This window comes from Calypte anna, chromosome 1, assembly GCF_003957555.1.
Source record: "Calypte anna isolate BGI_N300 chromosome 1, bCalAnn1_v1.p, whole genome shotgun sequence".
Taxonomy (NCBI): Eukaryota; Metazoa; Chordata; class Aves; order Apodiformes; family Trochilidae; genus Calypte; species Calypte anna.
Window position 1 is genome coordinate 130,612,591 of NC_044244.1, and position 25,243 is coordinate 130,637,833.

The 25,243-nt window shown below is 37.8% G+C and overlaps 1 protein-coding gene across 2 annotated transcripts; it reads right to left on the reverse strand.

Moving 5' to 3' along the window:
• Positions 1–411: 411 nt before the first annotated feature.
• Positions 412–10,459, reverse strand: LOC115599211 (granulocyte-macrophage colony-stimulating factor receptor subunit alpha-like). Of its 2 annotated transcripts, none has more exons than XM_030460494.1 (9): positions 10,382–10,459; positions 6,229–6,358; positions 5,946–6,121; positions 5,121–5,260; positions 3,464–3,502; positions 2,845–2,983; positions 2,184–2,271; positions 1,533–1,614; positions 412–588 (listed from the first exon to the last, which is right to left on the reverse strand). In XM_030460494.1, the coding sequence occupies exons 2-9, from the start codon at positions 6,354–6,356 to the stop codon at positions 520–522; spliced, it is 861 nt and encodes a 286-aa protein (XP_030316354.1). In that variant the 5' UTR covers positions 6,357–6,358; positions 10,382–10,459; the 3' UTR covers positions 412–519. The 2 variants fall into 2 exon arrangements, with proteins under 2 accessions (XP_030316354.1, XP_030316345.1); XM_030460485.1 differs by lacking the exon at positions 10,382–10,459 and adding an exon at positions 8,756–8,795 and having other exon boundaries at positions 6,229–6,391.
• Positions 10,460–25,243: the final 14,784 nt, after the last annotated feature.

Here is a 25,243-nt window from a genome sequence, read left to right on the forward strand (position 1 = left end):
TCTTTAACAGTAGTCAGTTTGTATGTGCTAAAGATAATTTTAACATATTTAATGTTAACTGGGTTTTAGTGTAGTGGTTTTTTGTTGTTTGGGGTTTTTAAAATATTTTATTTTATTCCTGATCACAATTTCAACATCTACCTTTTCCAAAGCTCTGGATCATTTGAGATCATGAATAGGAGTACACCTCTTAGGCACAGTTCTTGTTTTACTCTTTTGCATGGTGTTGAAAAACAGTATAATAACTTCCAAAGCATTGCTGAAATATTTTTACTGAAACATAATAATATGAATACTCATCATAAGAAAAACCAAAAGCAGTAAAAACCATTAAAATTATCTATGGAAAAGTCAATCAAATACAAAGAGGCATTTAAAGACAGGGTCTTGAGGAATCATCTCTGCAGGCAACATTATTGTCTCTGCTTATAAGAGGGAGACAACACGAAAAACCTGTAAATTAATGGCAACAATATGCATATTGAAAAAATTCAGGTTGCTCATTTTGCTTGTATGGCATTATGTCACTTCTTCAATAATCAATATTTCTTCAGTTTCATTGTTTGTCAATTGATTCATATATTCTGCCTATAAAATGAAGAGTAAAATATTTCATTAGTATTTCATGCATGAGATTAGCCACGAGTTTGCAATTTTTGAGAATCTCCTGTCATTCAGACAACTGTTCTTCGTTATAAAGTAGGACTCTGTCAATGAAAGGACTGAAGCAGACATGTCTAGGTCTTCTCTCCATAACAAGCTCTCAGAGGAGGAAAAAAAGACTTATCAACTCAAAAGCCAGAAAACTCAAATTTTTTAAACATGAAAAAGTTGACATGACAAAGGAACAGTAAGACAAAGTATTTATAAAGTCTCACCAGTGAACCAGCATGGTCTTGCAGACAATTCTTGCTTCCAGAACTATCTAGAGCCAACTTAAAATATTTTCCAAATTGCAGCAAATTTTGCAACATGCTCTCTGAATGGGCAGTTGTCCTTTGTTTCTTGCAATGTCTGTCTGTTCCATATTCTTCTCATGAGTCTCTCCAGCTCTTCACATAAGCTGGAATCTCTCTGCATGTTGCTGTACACTTTGCTTTCCATACCCTAGAAAATCTTCCCTCCTCAGCATCACTGACAGATACTTACATGGGTCTAAATATCTGCTATTATACAACTATTTTTTCCAGTAGTAGATTTCTCTGTTTGTTCTCTCACTATCACTGACAAACAGTCTTATTCTGCATTATTATTATGCTGTGAAGCTTGAGATCAACACTATTCTAGGACATCTTATGGCCTATAGGAAGGGCAAAGTGAAATTGTGTATTTTCTCCACATAGACTGATGACAATTCTTTTTCAGAAGGGAAAAGGAAAACCAGAAGAACTAATTGCATATTGACCTGTTCTTTCAGTATCCCAAGAACAAGAAAAGGAAATAAAAACTACCGTGACACATAAGCCATACCTTTGAGACTACAATGGATCTTTATTTATAGCATATTTCAGGCAAATGTAAAGAAAACATACCTGAAAATCTGCTGGGGAGAGCTCGTGGAATGGGTACCTTGGCTGTGGTACTGTAGCAGATGTTTTTTTCAAATAAATGCTTCTAAAGTGACAAAAAGTGTTGATGAAAAAAAGACTTATTATGTAAAAATATGAACACAGATTAGAGGTCCTAAGGTACTCTTTTCTTCCTCTTATGAAAAAATTACCAAAAGAGTAATTAAAAGCTACATAGGGTGAATACAATGGTATCATTATTTCTTCAGAACTTAGATTATAACAATTTATTTTATGAATTATTAAAGAATCATAGGAAGTTGTGTTTTTTAATATCTGAAAAGGAAATGTCTTCTAAAAAGGAAACAATTTGATGTACCACCCATCTACATTGCAGGGTCTAAAAACTGCAGTGATATAAAGCCTTTTCCCCAGTACTGGAAAGTGTTGTGTTATATTTAACAAGTGGATAAGAAGGCTGGGAATCAGAAATATAAACCCCACTTGAGGAAAGTCTAGCAGGTCCTGTTTCCTTCTGTATTTCAGTGTCAATTTTCTCCTTCCATCATTTCCATTAAAAGAAAGCCAGAAATTTTACGTTGGGGAAAGAAGTGTTTTTTCAACTACAGGAAAAAAAATACACAGGAAAAAATATGCACAAGAAATCAGGCTTACACTGTGCAGAGAAAAAGCACCAGACTTGCTACCAGCATTGATAACAGAAATAACTTGTATGACAAAGTAGATCCAAGTTGTTCCTTTCCTGAAAGACAAGCAATCATCAAAGTGTTGGTTAATATCCCAGAACAGGAATGACTGCACAGCAACCTGCTTTGAATCACAGTGTCAAGCACTGGCTTTATGGAGGGACTGCTTCTTTAGCTTTTCTTTAGCTTTAGCTTTTTCTTTAGCAATTAAATTCCCTGTAACATGTGAATGAATGGAATGTCTGGCAGTATGTGGACTGTCTAAAGTAACTGGAGACTTTTCCAAGCATTCTGCAAGGAACTGAGGCTTCAAAATCCAAGGTGATAGAAAGTAATTGGAAAAGAGAGAAATATACAAAGCCAGAAGTAAAAATGGAGGGAGGAAAAGAGCTAGCAACAGAGATCAGAACAGAAGTTCTTTAGTCAGTTCTCCTAGAAAGAAGTGTGCTTGGACACCAGGGTGCTTGGAGACCTCCCTTGTATCAAGACATGCCAATTCTCTGTTCCTTCTCATCCTAGCAAATTACTGTGCAAATATCAATGTGTTTCCTTCTGTAAATATGAAGTAATAAATGAGGCAGAGAAGTAAAAATTGAGGGAAAATTAAGTGAAGTGATTTTCGTTCTTACCAAACTCTACGGGTGTACTCCACTCTCCCCAGTGTGAGCTCACTAAGCAGCCATTGTCAGTTGCTCTGATTTTGACACTGTACCTCTTCTCTGCACTGAAGCTCTCAAATACGTAGGAGTTTCCTATGATGCTTCTTTCCTAAATGCAAAACAACTAGATTGAGAATTTTTTATTCTCTAGATGTACAGATATTGAGAAGCTATCAGGTAACAACTAGAAAATCGTCCTTTCAAAAGTTAGTTTGTTCCATCTTAATTCCTTTTGTTTGAACACTTTGGTGATAAAAAGATGACCTTTCAAGTGTGCTTCCCTGGTTCCTCAGCCTCTGCTAAAAGATGAGACTTGGAGAAAAAAAAAACAACAGAATATTTTATTTTCTGTAAATGTTTTGTTCTACTAGAAGGCAATTCTTTACAGATTGGGCATGCCCTCCTGTGGATTTTTTCAAAACTGATAGAGAGTTTAACAGACAGATTATACAGAGGGGAAAAATTCAAGATATAGTGAAACCCTTCTCAGAAGAATATGGAGACTTCTTGAAAACTTAGGTTTTCTTCTTTTCATGCTCTACATTTCAACCCAGCATAAATATTACATTGACACTATAATAACACTTACTGTTTTAGATGTGGTTTTGATGTTTTTCTCAGGATCAGCCTAGCAACAAGAGAAAAAAAAATATTTTAGGTTTTTTGATGGTTTTTTTTGTTTTATTTTTACTAAAAAGAAGTGATCCGGCCTTATAAAAGATTGATTTTCAGAAAAGAATGTACATTTACTATTTTAAATGCTTTCTTTTAAATGCATATAAGGGTTCTTTTCAGCCATCTAAAGGTTCTTTTAAAGACTGTGAAGTTAAGCTGTTCTTTCACTGAAAGGTTTTCCTCACCACTGGTGACCTGAAATAGTGTACCCTCTAAATTTAATTGCAGAACTGATAATTAAAGAACTAAAAAAAAAAAAAGCTCAGGTTGCCTTGTAATTAAAATTGCTTGTTTTACCTTCAGAAAACAAACTATCTTAAAAATTACTAGTTAACTTGGACATTAACTTTTTCCATTAAAACTTCTGTCTGTGTAGTTTTTACATTTTTCAAGACTTAATTTAGTTATGTCTCCTTTTTTTTTTCTTTTTTTAATTTTTACTGTTCAAAAAATGAACACCCAAATGTTTCTGCAAATGTTTTAGATTTTAATTTCGATGGATAATACACTACTGTCTGTTTTCATCCAAATCTTCAAAATATTGCAATTGCTGAAATGTCTAATACTAAGTTTATAGTTAGGAGCTGGAGGACGGGGATACACTGCTCCAATAACTTGACATAATATTTATTTTTATTCAAAGACATGCATGTCTGATTCAATTTTAAATTAAAAAGAAAGGCTACCTTGCTTGATAAAACTCTACAATGAAGAGATACTGTATATACTGCCTCTTACATTTCCCTGCTCCAGCTGTGGTGCACCCATTCTGAGTGTGTATGCTCTACTGAGTATGCTTTAGCTAAATATAGACCCAAAATCCTTCAGAAAGATCCCACTGTTGTCAGCAAACTGGGGCAACAGGAGAAGAAGGCCAGGTTAGATAGACAGAGGGCAGTGTGGAAAATACTTTCCACACTTTCCACTTTCCACTTGGGGCCTAAGTGGAGATACTTAAGAGCTCTTGAAGCACATCCTAATTTACAGCATGTGTTGCTTCTTCGGGCCAGTGTAGTAATACCATACCATAAACCTGACTGAGCACTAGCGGTGACTACAAGAAGTACGAACAAACTCAGGATGAGTTTCTGAAAGACATGTGACAGATGGCACAGGGAATGCAGAGAGGTAAACCACAGAAGGAAGGACCTGACCTAACTTCATCAAAAAGCAGCAGGAACACAAAAAAAGTGGTTTTATCCAATTTAGCAGTAACTTTGGGGTTTTGTGGCATATTTTGAATTCATCTGATGTAATCTTATAACTGTCTATAATAAAGTTTTCAGGTGCTGTGGCCCATATACCTCTATATGCTAGAATAGCTCTTGACACTCAGTGTGGGGACCCCCTTGCCCAGTGCCTTTAAGGACCAGCTGGAGAGTGAAAAGCATCCCTAGGTTTGCTGCCCTAATGCACAAGTGACAGCAGCCCTCAGCTCATGTGCAGGAGGGATAGTACATATAAAAAAGGAGAGATTTAAACAGAGACAGAGAAGAGGGTGGTGGTTGAATGGTAAGGTGTGTTGAAATACATACATCCAAAATAACACTAAGAGACATAATTATTCTTACCTTGTTTTCTATGACAATTTCGTACTTGAAGCAATGATGTCTTTTCACGTGACTCGTGCGAGGTGGTTGCCACCGAATTTCACAACGATGGGAAGCTTCTGTGCAGTTCACAGTGACATTTAATGGAGGGGTGAGTTTTTCTACAATAATACAGTTAGAAGAACAGTTGATTAAAAGCCAGTTATCTTCACTCTGTGTTTTTTAAATTCTGGTGGATCTTGAAGCGATTAGCTTAAAAAATGTAATTTAGCTTTACCAGAATTATTATATTCTCTCCATATTCTGAAGCAGGCCTTCCTGATTAAACACCCCAGTTGAGGAGCTTGGAGTATCAGCAAGTAAAATTAAAAAGCACAAACCATTTGTTAGATTCTACTGAGTTCTGCATAAAACCTGTGCAGGTTGGGGTTTTGTTTGGTTATTTTTTCACACTGTTAAGGAAATCTGCTTTGTTGTGTTTGTTTGTTTGTATATTGTATCACATGAGTAAAGCAAATTACAAGACTATGTTATGAAACCTCCATCTAGCTAGTCCTGATCAAGCATCCTTAGCTAGTTAATCCCTAAAAAATGACATTTTTCTTTCAGAGAATAAATATTTGACTGATATGTTCACAATTCTTCTACTTAATATTTCAGATTGTCTCTGCATTCATTCAGTTCAGTCTTCTACTTTTGTCTTTTTAGCCATCAAGACTGGGGAGAAGGGAAAAAAAATCTGTTTTGAGGAGCAGTATTTTAAAAATGCATGCTTTTTTTTTTCAAGGAATAAATTTTTCATTCCCTTAGTATAAAACTGGAAATAAAATAAAAAAAAATCCTTACCAATTCTATACAGAACAATCTTCTTTTTATACAACTGAATGCTTTGTCCACTTCTAGACCCATTTACCAGGAAAGTAGCTTTATTTTTTTCTATCGTCACATTCTGGAATCTACATCCTGTGTGCCTTCCACAATTATCCTTGATGTAATTTTGACATTCTGTGAAATCTTCTTTCCTTTATATAACATATTGCATGAATTAAATATTAATGAGTTAAATATTGACAATATCACATGTCTGATCAGAAATTAAAATTTCCTAGGTTCAAACACACCTACTTACTCTGAGGTATTCCAGTATAGGTAATACTGTGTATCTCCTGAAGCAGTCTCACTCACATCCCAAGTGCAGTTCATGAATGAAACATTGAAAATGACACAGACAAAATTTTCAATGGCTGTCCCGTTCATGCCTGAAAAGACAGGAATAATATCCCATTTCCACTCTGCAGAAATACAGAATAGGCGTCAAATCATTAAGATCTCTATAAGCCCATTTAGTAATTTTTAGCCACCAAATTAGTAAATCCAACTGCACATTGTTTGAGTCTTACAATTTTGTGCTTTAAGATAGCAATGATTTTATCTGCACTGAGCCAGGAGGATTAACTACCATTAATGATGCTGAAGATGTGACTAGGATTTAGTCATCTCTTAATCAACTCAGATAGAGTGATGTAGTGAAAGCTAATAACAAACAAACTGATGATCCTTATTTAGTGGGGGAGTTGGTCTAGATTATCTCTAGAGGTCCCTTCCAGAACTGATGGTTTGGTGATTCTGTGAAATTACTCTTGTAACTCACTTTTTTATCTAAGGCCCAGTCTGCAGTGGAAAATACACTCATAGAAACACAGAAGTGTTTGGGTTGGAAGGGATCCTAAAGATCATCTGTTTCCACTGCCCCTTCCATGAACAGGGACACCTCCCACTAGATCAAGGTTGCTCAAGGCTCCATCCAGCCTGGTCTTCAACACTTCCAGGGAGGGGGCAGCCATAGCTTCCCTGGGCAACCTCTGCCAGTGTCTTGCCACACCCACGCTAAAGAATTTCTCCCTAATGTCTAACCTAAATTTCTCCTTTTCCAGATTAGAGCCATTACCCCTGGTCCTATCACTACACATCCTCCCCAACTTTTTGTAGTCCCCCTTTAGGTAATAGAAGGGTGCTCCAAGGTCTCCACAGAACCTTCTTTTCTCCAGGCTGAAAAAGCCTGAATCTTTCAGCCTGTTTTTGTGGAAGTGCTCTAGACCTCTGATCATCTTTGTTGCCCTCTTCTGGATTTATTCTAGCAGTTTCATGTCCTTCTTGTGTTGCAAAGCAAGCTCTCCCTCCTATGCTTATGTTAAGTACTCTGACTCTGACTCTTGGCTGATCTATAAAGAATTTAGGATTTAAAAAGCCTGTACATCTGTTCTGTGTAAGAGCTCATTACAAACTAACCCTAAGACTGCTCACTGAAGCTTGCTCCTTCAGAAATGTCACAATTTTGAAGAAAGTGTGGTGTGTATTTTATCTTCATAGAAACAGGCTGCAGCTTGTTCAGACAAAGCTGAAGCCAAAATTGAGAGATTTCTTAAGTTAGAAGACAATTCAGGAATTAGGAATAAATTCCCTGTGTCATTCTTCCTTGTTAGGATGCGTGATCTCCAAAGGAAATCATAACCATGCAGTACTTCTTCTTAACTATTAAAATAATGACTTGAAGGACTGGGCCACAGATTTCCATGAGATGGTTTCATTGAGCTTAAGCACCACAACTGCTTGATTTTACATGTACCTCCCTAGTTAGTCTTAAAACTTTCTCCTTGTCTAAGAAAGGTTCAGCTCAGAAACCTCCACAGTTATATCAACAAGTGACTGGATCCTGTCCAAGCTTCATTGAAGGCAAACAGGAACCCTCTTCCTCCTCAACTTCCCACAAGCATCTGATCATGTAGCTGGCAGCACCAATTTAAAAAGCAATACAATTTTTGAGCAGATCAAAACTCTGACATCAGTGGACACCCAGTGAAAAAAATAAGAGAGAAAGCACCTACTAAGCCTTCACCTATATGGTCTCTCAACCACAAGAAAGAAGTGCCCTGTGGACTTCTGACTGTGCTTAGCAGCCTCAGAAAGCCCGACCCCCATTAATTTTCTTCATCACTTGTGAATACAGGTTGTGTTTGGTTTGTTTGTTTTTTTGTTTGTTTGGGGTTTTTGGTTTGGTTTGGGTTTTTTTGGGGGGGTGGGGTTTTTTTGTTTGTTCTTTTGGTTTGGCTTGGGGTTTTTTTGTTGGTTTGGTTTGGTTTGGTTTGATTTGGCTTGGGTTTTTTGTTGTTTTTTTTTTTTTGGTCTCTATAATATCCCTTGCCAACAGGATGATCAAAAAGAGAATTCAAAGCATGTGCAGCTTATCTATAAGTAGAGCTGGACAAACTAAACCTCATCTCTCAAGAGCACCTTGGTGGAAATATTCACTTCAACACTCATCACATGGGGAGTCAGCATGCACTAGGGGGAATGCTGTCAGAACTTTGCAAAGGAGTCCCAAGAGTATCAACCACCTGATTCTTAAAATTTTGGAAATAAAAAGAGATTGTTCAATAGACTAAAAAAGTTATCAGAGAACTCCTCAGTTTCTGGAAAACTTACTCTCTTCCAAGAGGAAGGCTGGAACTTTTTCATGAGTTCAGTTCAGTGACATGTCTTATGACAGTGGTGTTGGCCTAAGCGTCCCCTGTCCTTCCCCACCCTCCATAAGTTTTCAGTATAGAGTTGCCTATATCTAACTTGTGTGTAAGTTTATATAAATATATATTACAAACCTCTCTTGAGAGTCTAGTGATTACTGTACTGCACTGAGGTGATGGAGAGTTTTGCTCAGTTCTTTGGTCTGCCACAGATTCACTTTATGACCAAGGGTCAATCCAATCTGTGTACTTCATTTCCTCATTTACAAAAGAAATAGAGAAGTTTTCTTCTCATCAAGAAACTGTGAGGTAAATGCAGCAGTCTGAAGTATGATCACAGGTGCTGTGAAAAGGCACGAGAAGCATGGACTTTATGAAGTCCTTGATGATGCTGCAAATCAGAAGAAAAAAGTCATTTTGAGTTCAGTTCAGATCACAACCTGATCCCTGTGTGGACAGGCAAGCAGATGAATAATTGCCTGGCAAGACAGGAAATGGGGTGAAAGGAACTCCTAAAATGGCATTGTGGTCAAGAAAAATGCAAATGAAACCCCATCCTTGGCCTCTTTAGCAATATCCTCAGGTTTTAATATCCATAAGAAATGTGTAGTGATATATTCTGATGTTCTTTAAGCTAATCAGCTTAAGCTCTGCAACCATAGCATTACACTGCCTACACAATAGCCATGATTAACTGCAGAGTGTCACATTCATGCTAATGTCAAGTACATGGCAAGAAGATCACTCAGACATGTGAGTAAGTCTATTTCCTTTCCTGACAAGTTTATTCAGCCAAGTCTAAGATAAATGTGAGGTGAATGAAGGGCTCACTATGTTTATTTCCTACCAGTCACTGAAATGATAGCCCTGGGCTGACCAGCCCAGAGGGATCCCTCTAAAACTAATTTATCCACCTAGGTCAGCTGAATACAGGAGGATTCATTCCTTTTCCTTCTTGCATCATCTAGAACCCACATGTAAGTGCTAAACAGAAATGATGCCACTATTCTTTTGTTGCTGAAAACTGCAATTTTATTTTTGAAAATGCCCTTTACTACTCTTTCTTATACCTGTGTTAGTATCATGTGCTCCTTCTCTTTAGAAAAATTGTTGCAGTAGAACAGTACTAGAGATGGTCCAAACTTGCTGTCATGGAAGTAACATGTAGCCGTGTAGCTTATAATGTCTCACTACTGCTATGATATAAACAGTGAAAAATAAGGTTTGCAATAGAAAAAACAACAACAATAAAAAAAATCAACAAACATCACACTTTTTAAAAATCACTGTTGTAGTAAGAGAAAAGACACTAATATACTTTCATTCTCCTGGTGCCTAAAGGTAGTACTCTTCAAAGGCAGTCATTCTGGCTTACTAGTAATTTTGCTTTATGAATGTAAGGAGGTAACATAGGAACATTTCCAGTTCAACTTTGTTTTCAAGAGAAAGTACTCCTCAGTGCTGAAACACACATTTTAACTTAACAAACAAAACACTGCTATGTGGATGAAGCCAGTAATACTGGAAACTCTGCTAAATGTAAATATTTTTTATACAATTATTTGCAGACTGTAGAAAAAATAACACCATCAAAATTTTGACTAAGACATTCATCAGACAAAATATATTTGCATGTAGTGTCCACCCACCCTTCACAGTTACTTTAACAACCAAAAAAATAGCCCAAAGAAAATGCAGTATTTTTCCCCCAGCTTTTTTGCACTGAAAGTAAACAAGAGACAAAGACAAAGACAAACCTACCTCCTCCTTGAAAACCCGTTTCTCTGTGGCTCTTACAGAACTGGGATACAAAAAGGACAGAAGCTGTGGAAGTGCCTTGGTGGCCTAGTTTGGTGTGCTTTGACAATGTGATTTCATTATTACGTTTTTCTGAACAGCTCATCTAACAGGGTGTAAAAATCCTGCTGATGTCTTACTCATTTCCCTTACCCTCTACTTCTGTAATGTAAAGGGGAAAAGCATAGTTATAGCCAGTGTTTTTCTACAAAAAAATGCAGAATAGAGAGGCACTCTCTTCATCATCTCATTCACTTTTTTTTTTTTTTTTATTTATTTTCCAAGAATTTCTGTCACACATTTATCACATGCCCATTTGTACAGGATACAGCCTCAAAGGTAGATGAGTCTATCTATGGCTCAGGCACAGGTCAGGTACCACAGTTTCAAGTCACACCACTATTTTCTGCTTATTGCTTAGGGTTGCAAACCAATGTCTCCAGACTCCGCATCTTTTCCACTTGATGTGTAAATATTTTTCTGGGCTGGGTGAATTCCACGTGCAGACCAGGAAAATAAAATATTCACTTGTTCAAATGAATTGAGTGTACTAAATCAACACATCACTTGTTTGTGTTCATGTCCTGATCCCAGAAATATTCAATAATGTGAGCACACATGGTATGAGGTCAACACAGTCAGTTGTGTATCACCCAGGAGTGGAAATCCACAACTGCCTGTGTTAGCAGGCTCTGAAATGAGTAAGACCAAGCCTTTTTTGCTATCTTGGCTGCTTTTGACACTGAAGAGTGTGCTTGGGTCCTGAGAGATGTTTGTCCAGCATAGCAGCTTTCTGTGAACTGAGCAACATAGCACCTGTCTTTTCATGTACCTATAGTACAATCTGATTCCCGCCTTGCCCATCTTTAAATAATTTTAACAGGAAAATGAAGTCATTAAAGTAAAGAACAGCATTTAAATCTGATTTTTTTAGAACATTCACCAAGCACAAATCTTACTATATGTATCTGTTATATCTCACTGGATGAGTGGTAAATTAGACCAGATCTGTCCTGCTTCTGTTTGCCTGTATCTTGTACAGCTTCATTTCCTGCAGCCTCTCTTTTTGTTGCTCTTCTGGGCAGAGGAGGAATTGGGGGGGTTCTTGAGAATATGTTTCCTCTTCTTCAGGTCTCAATTCCTCAATTTTATTCATAGGGTAAATGACAGGACACTAGCACATTGCCTGACACTTCAGGAGCTGCAGAAGGAAGGCCTTTTGTTCTATTTCCCATTTTCTATTGCAGACACTTCTATAAAATTGAAGTGGATTATGATGTTGGGATAGATTTTTACAAGTGAACCTGAAACTTAATTTCTGTAATGTATGTACAACCTGCCCAGTTAAATGACAATAATTCTGTGTAGGTTGAGACTAAACAACTTTAGTTCCCAGTGACAGAACGAGGAGCATAGCTGGAACATAGGAAGTTCCATTTAAACACAAATAAATTTTTTACTGTGAGGGTGACAAGGTACTGGAACAGGTTGCCCAGGGAGGTTGTGGAGTCCCCTTCTCTGGAGATATTCAAAACCTTCCTGGATGCAATCCTGTGTAATGTGCTCTAGGAGATCCTGCTTCAGTGGGAGAGTTGGACTAGATGATCTAGATGGACTAGAGGTCAAACTCTGACAATTCTGAGATTCTGTAAGTCTCACATACACCCCTAAGCTGCACAGAATGAACTCTCCTGTGTAAGGGGTGTAAATATGCAATCACTCTGATGTCAAAACTTTTTGGTATGGTTAGAAATACTTCCTGTTGTATAGGAGACACAATCTAAAATTCTGTTACAATTATTTTCTAGTCTAGTAACTGAGAATTTCTCAGAAGATTTAACACTGTTAGAGGGATTAATTACACAGGAAAACAACTGTAATACTCAAGTAATTTCTTGGACTTATTTTTTTTTTGTTATGTTCATTAGCCCATTGGCAGGATTGTTGTTTTCCAAAGTGTCAGCTAATTCTACACTTACTTTTAACGAGCTATTGACAAAGTGCATTGCCACATGTCCTTGAAGCTGTGAAGGATGGATTACTCAGGACAAAAAAAAAAAAAGGAAAAAAAAAAAATTTAAGTAAACGTCCACAGGAGAAAAGAGTCCAAATCCCATCAGTGGTACATACAAACTCCTCAACAACTGGACATTTGCTGCAAACTCTCTACATGTCAACTAGGATTAAAAGCACCACTGTGTAATCTGTTATTGATCACGAGACTTCAGATGAAGCCACGCACTAAAACCTCAAAGTGGAATCATGAAGAACTAAACAAGGGATGCTGCCATTGTCAGCAGTGACAGAGAAATACCCTGTCCTTGAGTTTGGTCCAGACCCTAATATTTAATTTATCTCCAAGATGTGGTACTTGGTGAACCTGCATGAGTTGCACTCATTAAGTCTTGAACCAATAAATTAATTGCTTGCAACTAAAACCCAAAAATCATGATTTAACCTCAGGAAATAAGTGAAACTGAGAAAATAGGAACAAAACAGCTTTCATGAGGGGAGTATTAGGTAAGGTAAAAAATGGCAAAACTTGCAGACCAACTTGCAGGTCTTACAGAAAACAAGTTTCAGCACTATTTTTGTTTTACTGAGAAGTGTTCCACACAAAAGTGTTGCTTTGTGAACTCTTGCAGAGATTTTGAGGGAAGCCACTTCAAGTACTTACAAAGTCATGTCCTCCTCATACACATGCTCATGATGCAAAAATGCTGATACAAAACACAGAGGTAATAAAATTGGTGCTTTGCCTTGCATCAGTAAAATACCACTTGAGGCTTGGGGTTTTTTTTCTTCATCTCATCATTAAACATAGCATAAGGAACTTCCATGCTGGATTGTCATGAAAGTACTTGTCCTACAAAGTGTTGCAGCTTATCTGGTGCCATCTTGGAATCTTGACACAGGTGCTACAGAAGCAGAGTTGAATTTTTTCTGGTCATTGCAGGATATCACTCCTTCTCAATGGATGCAGCTGCTGCAGGTATGTTTACACTATTAGTGTTTGTCCCACAAGCTGAGGAAAGGCCAAGGATGCACTCACTGTGTTATCCACTTTGAGCCCATCACATAGGCTTGGGTTTGTCTGTTTGTCTTTCAAAGCACTTCTATGAATGCTGGGCTACTTGTTTATTTCAGGAAAGAACATGCTTCCACTCTCTGTTTAGGCTTGCAATAATTTCCAAAATAAATGGAAGCAAACTTTTTCTTAGCAAGCTTTCAAAGAGTGAAAAAGTTTTAAATGGTGCTCTTTCACCACCCACTGACTGTAAAGTTGCCCCAGCTGGGATACCTTCCCTGCAATAATGAATGGCAAAAATGCAAAAGTTTACTGTAAAGTTGCTCTTTAAAGGGACAGCTTGGGTGGCAAAACAGATCAAAAGTTTAGAATAGAAGAAACAGCAGGTTGTATGATCAGTAGCTACTCTCATGCAGTCACAAAGGAATGAGACAAATTGCATTTTTTTTTCTGATTAGCTTTCTGTACAACAAACAGAAAATGCAAATAGATGGATGGTCTCTAGGCACAAATTTTGGTTAACAGCAGATGAAGTAACACACTATGTTTGCATAAAAGACTCTACAAGAGACTTTTCATTAAAGACTTGTGGGAATGGATTCAAAAGGACACACAGAATTACTGTGACAATAGAGCAAGGGAAAGGATCCAAAGAAAAGAAAACAAATGCTCCATTTCACTTTCAGAGGTGCGAAGAATCATTCAGCAAACTGTTTTCTGTGAAGCATAATATGAAACCCTCAAAGAAAACTGGTATTTCAAGTTGTGCTTGTCTCCTGGTAAAAGGCTCCCCCTGAAAAATAAATGTTATATTGTCAGCGGTGAGGTTGATATCAGGAAAGCTTTATGGTCCAGGTTTCTCTTCTGCTTCAAGGCTGGCTTCATGTTAGAACTGAAGTTGATTGAAGAAAACATTTCACAGCATAAACATACCAGGAAAGTTCAATGTTGTGACTTCAAACAGAAACTAAGAGACCTTTGAGCCTGGTAGGATAAGCAAATTGCTGAGGAAGCCAAAATAGGTCAGGGTGAAGGCAAAGAATTTGCTTATTCTTCTGAAGCTGTGATTGGTTTTGTTGAAGCAAGTGAGAAGCTGAAGCACACAGAATGCCAGAATATGTTGGAACCATAGTAGCACTGATCTGACAGGAGTTACATTATCTGGCTATTCATAGTTGTTAAAAGAATACTTGCATCAAGTGTGCCAATAAATAGTAAGTAAGTAGAAGTCCACAATTATGCCAAAAGTTTATTCTGACAAATTGCATCGTGGCAATGTCTGGGAGGTTGGGAGACCTTATGAAATACAGGCCAATGCATTTATTCAGTACAATTATTGTCTTCATAAAACAGGTAGTGGAAGAGAAGTAAAACTTCTAATTGCTGCTCTGTAGAGGAATTGAAAGAGTCCCACCAGAGGATAAAGATAATGTTGAGGCTTTTGTGTCTACTAACTTCTGTAATTCTTGAAACTGGGCAATGCAGATTCTCAGAACTGAATAACTTTTGGAACCCTGAGTTCTAGCATAGAGAAGCTGAATCATGACCATATTTTACTGTAACCCCAACTGTTACAGTAAATAAGGATAGAGCAAACTGGGTGGTAAAAAACCTTTATTTTCATGTGAATTTCCTTAGTTACGAAAATTTTCATATAGATTGGAAAAGTTAAAAACTTCAATATTATACAGAATAAACTATATGCTTCAGTACAGGTTATGTAACCATCTATATGGAATGTATGACTTCATCAAAATTTAAAATTGAAAAAATGCCCAAGATCACCTCTGCAGAAGATTTGGGGTACAGCATAGACATTCCAGTTTTGTCATTCAGAGCTTCAGTATCAGTGTTTGACTGAGACATGGACGTTTTCACCAAACCAGTCAACATGAAAAGTTCCCCTTAGCTACTGTGCAGTCTGTAAGATGATTTGTTTTGTGTGATGAAAGGGAAAGGAGTTGCCAGAGTCGTCTCAAAGTACCCTTTACTAGATCAGCACGCTCTACCACAGACTTTTTGGTTCAATCTGTATCCGTCTTACACCCAAACTAATTTTACAAGCTTTACACAACTTACTTTTTAATCTTTAATTTAAAACATGGGAATTTTTCATATCATATGCCAAGAAAGAACATTGCTGTTTCAGTCAAGAAACTGATAATAAAAAGAGATATATATTTTTTTAAAATCTCTCTTAATCTGTTTTAAATTTATCAGTTTTTAAGTTTTTATGTGAAGTATCAGAAGAAAAAAGCCATTTATATTTATAATTTGGATATGTCAGAACTGGTTTTGCTCATTTTTTTTTCTCTGAGACTGTATCAAGGAGATTTGTTTAAATCATTTACTCCTTTTGTTTTTCACTTTAGAAGAAAGGAGTAAATCATAGGCAACTTCAGCTGATGATATGCTGACCTCACATGGTAAAGGAAGTGTAAGCATAAATTTTCTTGGTTTTTTGTCCATAAGGGTGCAGAATTGTAGTGAGACAGGACCAGGTGCCCTGAGTTATTGATGAGTGGGTGTGGGTTCACCTGTGTCTGGCCTCCCTCCTGAGCATGTGCAGGAGCAGGGGGCCAATAAGAGAGCAGCTGACACCCACGGAGGGGGCTCTCACTCTTCAGTGAGGATGGAGAAGCCCACAGCTCGAGGAGCCCCAGGAGCAGGCAAGAAGGGGTAGATCCCGAGGCCTCAGGAACAGCCCTAGGACATCGTCCAGGAATGGGCTAAACCCCGAGGCCTCAGGAGCAGCCCTAGGAGCAAGAAGGGCTCCTTCCGCTACACAGAATTCCAGACATCTGGCACCTCTCAGTATAGGGCTATCCAGTGGGTACACTAGGTTGCCTTATTAGGGATATTGCACTACCTGGAAGATGTAATATAGCTCAGTTCCTGGCTGTGTAGTGATGATAGGTCCCAACATTTTATTTTTTTTAATTTATTTATTTATTCCAGTCTACAACAAGTTATTTTTCACCCCATTTCCTTTACTTTCATGATTTATCTTGCTTGTCTCTGATCCTAGGCTACCATCATGTGGCCACTTTGAGAATCTTCCCAAGTAACAGAAACAAGAGACGACTCAGCCTGGAAAGCAGTGAGGTACTGCCTGTGTACAAGAGCTGTCACATCTAACTTTCAGAGAGCTTAATTTTTATTCTTGATTGCACTCAGTCATCCCTTAATTACACATTTTTCCCATTGTTTTTTGTCTGGTTTGTTCTGCTTTAATTCTCCCCACCACCCCACTCAAATACCAACAGAATACACCCTAATTAGAGAAGGAAAAGGTCCAAAGTTTTCTGTAAGTAGCACCATAGGGCCACTCCATGCATGAAACTCTAAAATATGTTTATCTGTGTTGGGCATTTGTGCCCACTCTTCCCAAACTCAGAGATACAAATCACCTCTCAGGAAGTTGCTTCTGTAAGATCTTTGACTTTTTTCCCTAACAATTTTCTTGCCTCTAGATTGGAGAGATATCAAATTGACTGATAGGCTATTAGGTGGCTATGGAACAAGTTGTATGTGCACATCCAAAGACTTACAGTAAATGTCTAAGTGGAAATCAGTGATGAGTGGCAATCCTCAGTGATCTGTGATAGGACCAGTATTATTTATAACTTTCATCAACAGCGGAGATACATCCACCCTCAGAGAGTTTTCAGATGACACCAAGCTGAGGGTTGAAGTTGATTCACTAGAAGGAAGGTACGACGTGAGAGTTATTGGGGGAAACGGAGGAGGAATGTGGTTTCCATTTTCCTGTATATTTGTATATATTTAGTAATTTTTCCTATTTATCTTTACTGTTTCATTAAAGTTGTGTAGTTTAGTTTCCAACCCATAAGTCTCTCTCCCTTATTCTCTCTCCTTTCTTTATCAAGGAGAGAGAGGTTAATAGAGAGCGTCTGTTATCCGGTTTAATTGCCGGGCCAGTGTTAAACCGTGACACATCCAAAGGAACCTTAAGAGGTTTGAGGACTGAGGATTGGGCCCAATGAGAACCCCATGAAGTACAACAAGGTCAGGTACGAAGTCCTACAAATGGGTTGGGACAATCACCAGGATCAGTGTAGGCTGGGGAATGAATGGATTTGAAAGCAGCACTGCAGAGAAAGACTTAAGGATACTGGAGGGAAAAAAATTGGCCATGAGCCATCAATGTATGCTTACAGCCCAGAAAGTCAGTCACATCCTGGGCTGCATCAAAGATGTGTGGCCAGAAAGTTGAGGGAGGTGATTCACTGCCTCAGCACAGGAAACACAGGATTCTCTTGGGGTGATTCCAGACAAGGGACACAAAAATGGTAAGAGGGGTGGAACCTTCCTCCTATGACAAAAGGCTGAGAGAGTTGGAGCTCTTCAATCTGTAGAGAAATGTAGGGTCTGAGGAGACTTTATAGTGGCCTTTCAATATATCAAGGGGGCTTACCAAAAGATATAGAGAGACATTTTCCTAAGTCCTGTAGTGACAGAGCAAGGGGCAAGGTTTTGAAATGGAACTAGGATAGATTTAGATTGGATATAGGAAGATATCTTTTACAGTGAGGGTGGTGGAATGCTGGAAGAGGTTATCTAGAGAAGTCGTGGATGTCCTGTCACTAGGAGTGTTTAGGGTCAGGTTCTTTGAGACCACCTGATCAAGTGAAAGATGTCCTTGCCCATAGCAGAGGTGTTGGACTAGATCATCTTTAAAGGTCCCTTCTAATCCAAAGCATTATGTGATTCTATAAAGCATCATATAAATCCATATAATATAAAGCTATTATTTCAGACTGTGAATCAAAGTAGATAAATAAAGAAACATCTGATGTTATAGATTTGTAGCTGTCATGCCAGGAACAGAGATCTCTATGCCAAACACAACTCCATAATATGGAGTAAAACTTCCCACCAAATAAAGTGCACAGGACACAAGTGTACTCTTTTTCCTTCCTGTAGTTACAGGTCAGAGTATGCAGTGATATTCCTTGCTTTCTAATTTAAATACTACACTTATTAGAAATAATTTCCCTGTCAAGAGAAGTTACTAACAATTTCAGGTAAAGATGAAGTGTTGAATAGTCTTCATGTAATGTAACGAAAAGAGGCTTTCCTTCAAGTAAGAGGGTATTTTAGAAATCTGAAATCATAATAAATAACTACAGGGTAGTTGTTGCTAGAGAAGTCATTCCAAACCCATTGGCTGGGATTACTTTTTAATGCTAACCAGCTAAATATTACATTCCCAATCCCAAGAGGGTGAAGCTCTGATTTATCCAAGGCATAGTTCATCGTCTCTTCCATATGGTATGGGATCAAACCAGTAACAGGCACCCAAATCATGACAAATTCATTAATCCTTATTATCTACAAGGGGAACCCCAAGCATAGGAGCCCAAACCTAAGGATCTTTGATAGATACCTAAGCAATAGCAGATGGATCTTACCCTCCTGATTAAGAGATAGAGCTTTTCATAGTATCACAAATGGGTCCTCTGCTGATAACAGCGCTGGTGGTTCCAGTGGTGAGATTACCTACTGCAAATTAGCTAGTTCTATCATGTTTGCACAATATTTATCTATAAATCTATGTATCTATATATCTATCTTCTTCTTAGGTTTTTCCAGATGTTGGAACACTTACAGCAACGCTTCAAAAACAAACCTTGCTAAGAATACTGAACAATTTGCCTAAAAGAAAGAAGAACATTTAGCCACATACACTTGTCAGATAAAGTGAAATGGAAGTGACTCAGCGTAGTGCAGGGAGCATTTTAACAGTGATGACAGCCCTGACTCAGCTGGGAGTCCTCTTGAGTCAAGAGACCTGGTACTGTTTGCCTGACCAAGGGCATCAGTAAGAGTTGGAAAAGAAAATAGCACTTGGAACTGAACAAGGATCTGCCTGGCTAGCTGATCTGGTTGTACACAGGGAGGTGAGTGAGTTGATCTGTGGGAAAAGGGCAAACAACACTGGGCTGCAGGCAGGAGAGGATTTGGAAATGTTAGGCAAGCTTGATCCATAGTGGAAGCTACAGCTTCGGGAAATCACCTTAGAATGAGAAGCAATGTCTCACTGGGACTCTCCAGCAAGCTAAACAGGGAATTATCTAAGCTCTGCAGTTGGAAATAGTACCACAGAGGGCTCTCATATTCTCCATCAGAAAAGCTTGTGTCCTTCTTGAGGGACTGAAGGAGTGAATCAGAGATGGACTGCAAAAGCTGTGAACCAAAGGTAAACTTAACATCATCCCTATTTAAAAATTCAAGCAAGTTTCATTCCCTTCTCTTGAATAGTTCCCAGAGACAGGAGCACTCATTTCCCCTGCTGAGGAAGTCAGGGTTGTGCTAGAGCATCCCTCCTCTGACTGTCAGATTTTATTTCAGCTTCTCCACCTTTTATGTTTTCTATCCGGAAGTCCTTAAGTGAAATACTTTATTGTTTAGAACCAAGTTCCTTCCACTGGGAAAGTGTTAAAAAAGGCCCTGAATTTTCAAATTATTTTCAGACAAAGTTGTAGAATTCAGAGCATATAAAAAACTTTATAAAAATTAGAACAAATCAGATTTTTAAATGTCCAACATTTTAACACTTTAAAAAATTTTCTTTTCATTTTGTTTTCCTCATGACAAATAACAGTGCTTGTAGATAAGGTAGTCTTTTTGGGGAGAATAGATTTGGTTCAAAGAGCAATTGTAATAGTTGCTCCCACCTGAGCTATGGCAATACACAACTTGCTGAGTTTCAGTGTCATTTCTTGCTGAGTGTATTCTCACTGATAGGAGACAAAGAGACCACAAGAATGCAATGGGATAATTTTTGCTCATATGCCCCAGATTACAAATAAGGGGGTAGGAGTCTGAACAGCACAATTACCAATACTGACCAATATTTAAGAGTGCTGGTCAGAGAACCTAGAATCTTTCTTTCTCTAGTACAAAATGAATTTTTGAAAATCTCTCCAGGTCAAGTAGCCAATTATAATGATTTTGTTAGACAGTTCAGTCATAGAGATTTTGACATGTCGTGGAATTGAGATTAGCAAAAGCTGTTTCACAAACAAGTAATTTATTATTTTCTATCCACTTGGCAGGTGGATAGATGTTTTCTTTTTACCTGTCTCTAGTGAATTTTATAATATCAGAATATTTGGCAATGAGTAAATTTTCTTTCAACAGTGGGTTGCTGCTCTTCACTATCGTGATCTTGGGAACTAGAGCCTGGTAAGGGAGGAGTGTCACTGTGATGAGAGTTCTTCCAAAATTATGTCTATAGCAGGTGGATAGATGGTTTTCCACTCCAGATTTAGTTGTGTAAAGGACATGGATATTCTCATCTTCATGGAGCACACCATTTGCACCTATATGTTGTTTTTCCTAGGCAAGGAGTGCCCCATGGTAACACTAGGAGACTCCTCAGCAAATACTGGTTTGTGAGTTGAAAGAATCAGATGAAGGATGTAGAAGGCAGAACATCACAAAATCTTCAGCAATCTAGATAAGAAGCAGTCTTTTAATAATGATTTTTGAATCAATAGAAGCTTTGGCAGAGCCAGTTCTAGCTCTAAATTGTGGAAGACCAACTGGGAAGGAAAATAGAATGAACCATTCTAAAGGATATTCTTAAACCAATTGTATAGAAGAAGCATGTAAAGAAGGTAGCAGTACTATGTTGAAGGAATGGAAAGACAAAAAAGGTCTTTCTTTCAGGAGAGTGCTTTTTTTTTTTTTTTTTTTCCCCAATCTGTCCATTGTTAAAGGTTTCATTCAAAAATAGGGGTAAGAATTGCATCTATAACAGTTTCAGGGGTCTGAAATTCAGTTGTAATGAGCAGAGATCTAATCAATGCAGTAATGCAGTTTTACTGTATTTACTGTATGGGTCAACCTGAAGGTGAGATCAGTCTTCTCCCTTTATGTCACTTTATACTTAGACCTCCATTAGCTGCAATGGAAATCTGGACAACCAGATCCTTGTAGATGCCAGCTTGTGGGTGTCTGAATCCTAGTCCTAAACTGCAGAAATCCAAACTGAGGATTAATCCTATCACCCAGACTTTTGACAGAGAAAAAAGATGAGTGTATATCTTAAAGCCTTCCCCCCCAGCTTTCTCCCAGCAGATTTTGTTCCTTCATTTTTCTTCCATCCATACACTACAGACTCCAAGTAGCTGGTAAGAGTTGTGTGGGAATGGAGTACCTGTCTAGCTAGAAGACACTCGAGCTGACAAGGTGAATCAGTAGCTCAGTTTCCTCCTGTTCACTGGGAATGCTGAGCGATGACCAGAATTAAAGATGGAGTCATTGAGGTCTCTGCCTCCTTGAGGTGTGTAATGATATGCATTAGTATTGTAGTTCTTAAACCAGAAATTATCTAACCAATAAAGTATATATATTAATTATTCTGTCATCAGTGCTGAAATATCTGATCAGGGATATTTGCATAAATCAGCATTAATAAGATGCCAATTTATATGCTTTTATGTGCCTAGGAATTTTGTCTTACGCTATGTTTCACCAGTTCCCTGAAAAAGGGATAATGGTTATGAAACACAGCTTAGCCTTTATAAAACAGCAAATTCTCTTTCTAGAAATATTCAGGATTTGTACATCTTGTTTTCATGACAAAAGATAAGTCATTATCACATCCCTTACTCTGTTAGGCTGTTAGTCATCACAACTAGTGTGATTCATCACTGGTCTGACCATCACCCCAGAGGAATACGTGCACAATGAGATTTCAACTCCTGACCATGTTCTAATTTTTTTTATATAGTTCACAAAGTTTAAAATAGAAATTTCAGAATAGTAACAATTCCTATCTCTTTCAGCTACTTCTGTTGTGATTTGGAAAACTTTCATAATCTCTCCATGCCACAGATCCTCACTCAGCAAATATTTGGGGTCTGCTTTTTCCCATCTTTTCCCCTCCTTTCTCTGCCTCATTAGAAGCATATCCTCTGGTAGGTTCTAAGTGGGTCTGGTTTAGTCTAATGGATTTGTAATCACAATACCATCAGCACTACCTTTTAAATGCAAACATTTTACAGATTCCTTCCAATTAGCTGAGAAAAAGCATGTCTATATAGTATTGCACTCCTTCATAGGGCTCATTCCCACCCTACCAAACCTACCAATTGCTGTCTCATAAATCTCTGCATGTAGGATATACCTGTAATTGCTGTATACCTCTATAGCTATAGAAACCCCGGGAAATTAGAGCTGAGGCACTGCATCTGAATTTTACATTTGCCATCAACAGAAGGCTATTTGCTAGAGTAGATAACTTTTTGAAAGTAAAGAATCATCTTCTGAAAAAAACCCCAAAACTTTCTCTGGCAAGAATCATATGCGTCTACTTATTTGAAAATATATTACAATAGCAATCCCCAACAAAACAAACATTACTTTTTGAGACTGCAGATGCAGAGAAGGCAGCCCCATGAACAGCTGCCACCCTGTTGTGTGGAACAGAAACACAAGATCATCTTCAAAACAGGATAAAGAAACCCAAATGGTGGTAATTTACACTTTGCAGTAGAAACCAATAGTGACAGAACCTTCCTTCTGCTAAAAAGCACATACTACTTTCAGAACAGTCCCTTTACCTTCAAGCCTTCCTCACTACCCCTTGGCAGAGAAACATTTCATTTTCAATAGGCCAAATCTCTGAAACTTCTGTTTTCTCATCAGTGCAAAGCAAAAGTCGAGATTTTCCCTTCTTCCTTTCTCGATGTAAACAAAGGTAGAGCTAAAGAGCACCCAAATGCCCCTAGCACATGATTACAAACACACAAGAAGTGAGACTTTGGTGTGGGAAGGGAGAACCTCTGTCCTTTACTCACACTGATGGGACTTTCCTGGAACCAGCACTGATCAGGGGTCAGATGGATACAAAAGAAATGAGTGGTGAGTACTGAGTTTTGCTTAGAGCTCTGGTTTTATGGATTATTAGCAATCATTGCTTTGTACAAGCAACTGAAGCCTGGGTGAAGTGCTGCACAGTGCATTGGGCTTATAGATATTTTTAATCATATGACATGACATTTTGGTCAGCCTAAATCCATATGTTGTTTTGGTCTAGCACTTTAACTATTATTCAGTTCACTGTGAGGGTCTACTAGGGATGGGGAAAAGTGTTGGCTTCCTAGCATTATTGTTTTTAAAAAAATAACAAAATTTAAAAAAATTAAATTGAAAATTAAAAAAAAAAAATCTCTTAAGTGTAGCTTTCTTCCTTTTCATCTTTAATTATTTTAAATTATATGAAAACTCCAGGAAATGTACCACCAGGTAATGAACAGTTTTTCTCTGAAGTCAACAATGGTAGTTTTTAATTGATGTAAGACCACTAGAAACATGTTGCAATTACTAATGTGCTACCATCAGTTCAATGTACAAACCACACCTAAACTGGATAAAATTTATATGGTTTGCTAATAAAATATAGTGGGAAAATAAGTTTTCTACTTTTTAAAAATTAAATACTGGGCTCGTGGTCAGGTTTGCTATGAATAACATTGCATTTGAGATTCTAAATCACACTCTTAAATGCAACATACCACTAGATATGCTTGAAGTTCTCAAGAATCCTTCATCTAGTCCATTTTTTAGAAAAGTTTTGGGGGTTTTGTAAACACCCACATTAAGCTCATGTTTGATAAACTTCAAAAATGAGCTACAGTTTCTTTAGTTGGCCTTGTATTGTATAGTTGCATTATCTAGTGCTAACAATAAAATAACTTAAACACATTTTTTTTAATCTAAAGCCAAGATTAGCTTATTTAATTTATGTATATGGGAAATAAATCTGGACATAAAGCAGTCACAGTAACTACAACAAAAATCTGCTATTAATAGAAAGAGGCATATGGTGTATACCCAAGATGCAAACCAGGAAGTTTTTAAGGTTTTAAAAGCGAGAAGCTGAAACATTCCACTGGGAGGGTTGTATGACATCTTGTTGGTTGTGGAGTGTTTTGGGGTTTTTTTGTTTGGTTGGTTTTGGCTTTTTGTTTTGTTTTGTTTTGTTGTTGTTCAGTTTTTCCTAGCATGTATTTTGACGTGTACTGAAAGAATAAAAAATGTCTCTGTACTTCACTAACAAAGCCTCTGTTTGGGATGAGGGTGAAGATTTTTAGGTCTCTACCACTTCACCTAACAAACCATCCAAGTGAGTGGGATAGGTGGGATCCATTCTTTGCCAGCAGTTGCTCTGTTACCAGTTGTTGAAAATGGAGAAGAGCAAACCAGACAAGCCAGTCTCTATGCTCTGACCACTGAGTCATTTAGAGGTTCATCTCTTTTGAGGTATTTTGGCCAAGGTTGGAGTCAGCATTTACGTGTTCAGAGGTGTGCTTGGGTCCCAGTGTCAGAGGTGGCCATGGAAACTGAGAGGCTGTCTTGTGAAAAGGGAAGTCTCTTCATTCTATTACTTCTTATAGTCTTAAATGAAGATATTCTCCAGTGCTAACCTCTTCTGCTTCTCAGCCCAATTGATGCATAAGTGTACAACATGTATTTAGAAGAAGGTAAGTTTTGAAAAAATAATGTAAGCAGTACTGATGCTTTGACTCTTCAGCTACCCAGGTTTTAAAATGTATTTGACCCATTTTATTTATTTAATTATTTTTTTATCAGTTTCAGTGTTGTCTACTATAAACCATGGGGGTTTGAAAAATACTGACAGTCTTAAATGAAGCATAAGTTTTAGGTATTCTTAATAAAAAATAGTCCATAGCTAGGACTGTGCGTTAGGGACAGGAGTAAAAGATTTCTTTGCTTAATGATTAAATTATTGGTTGAATCCT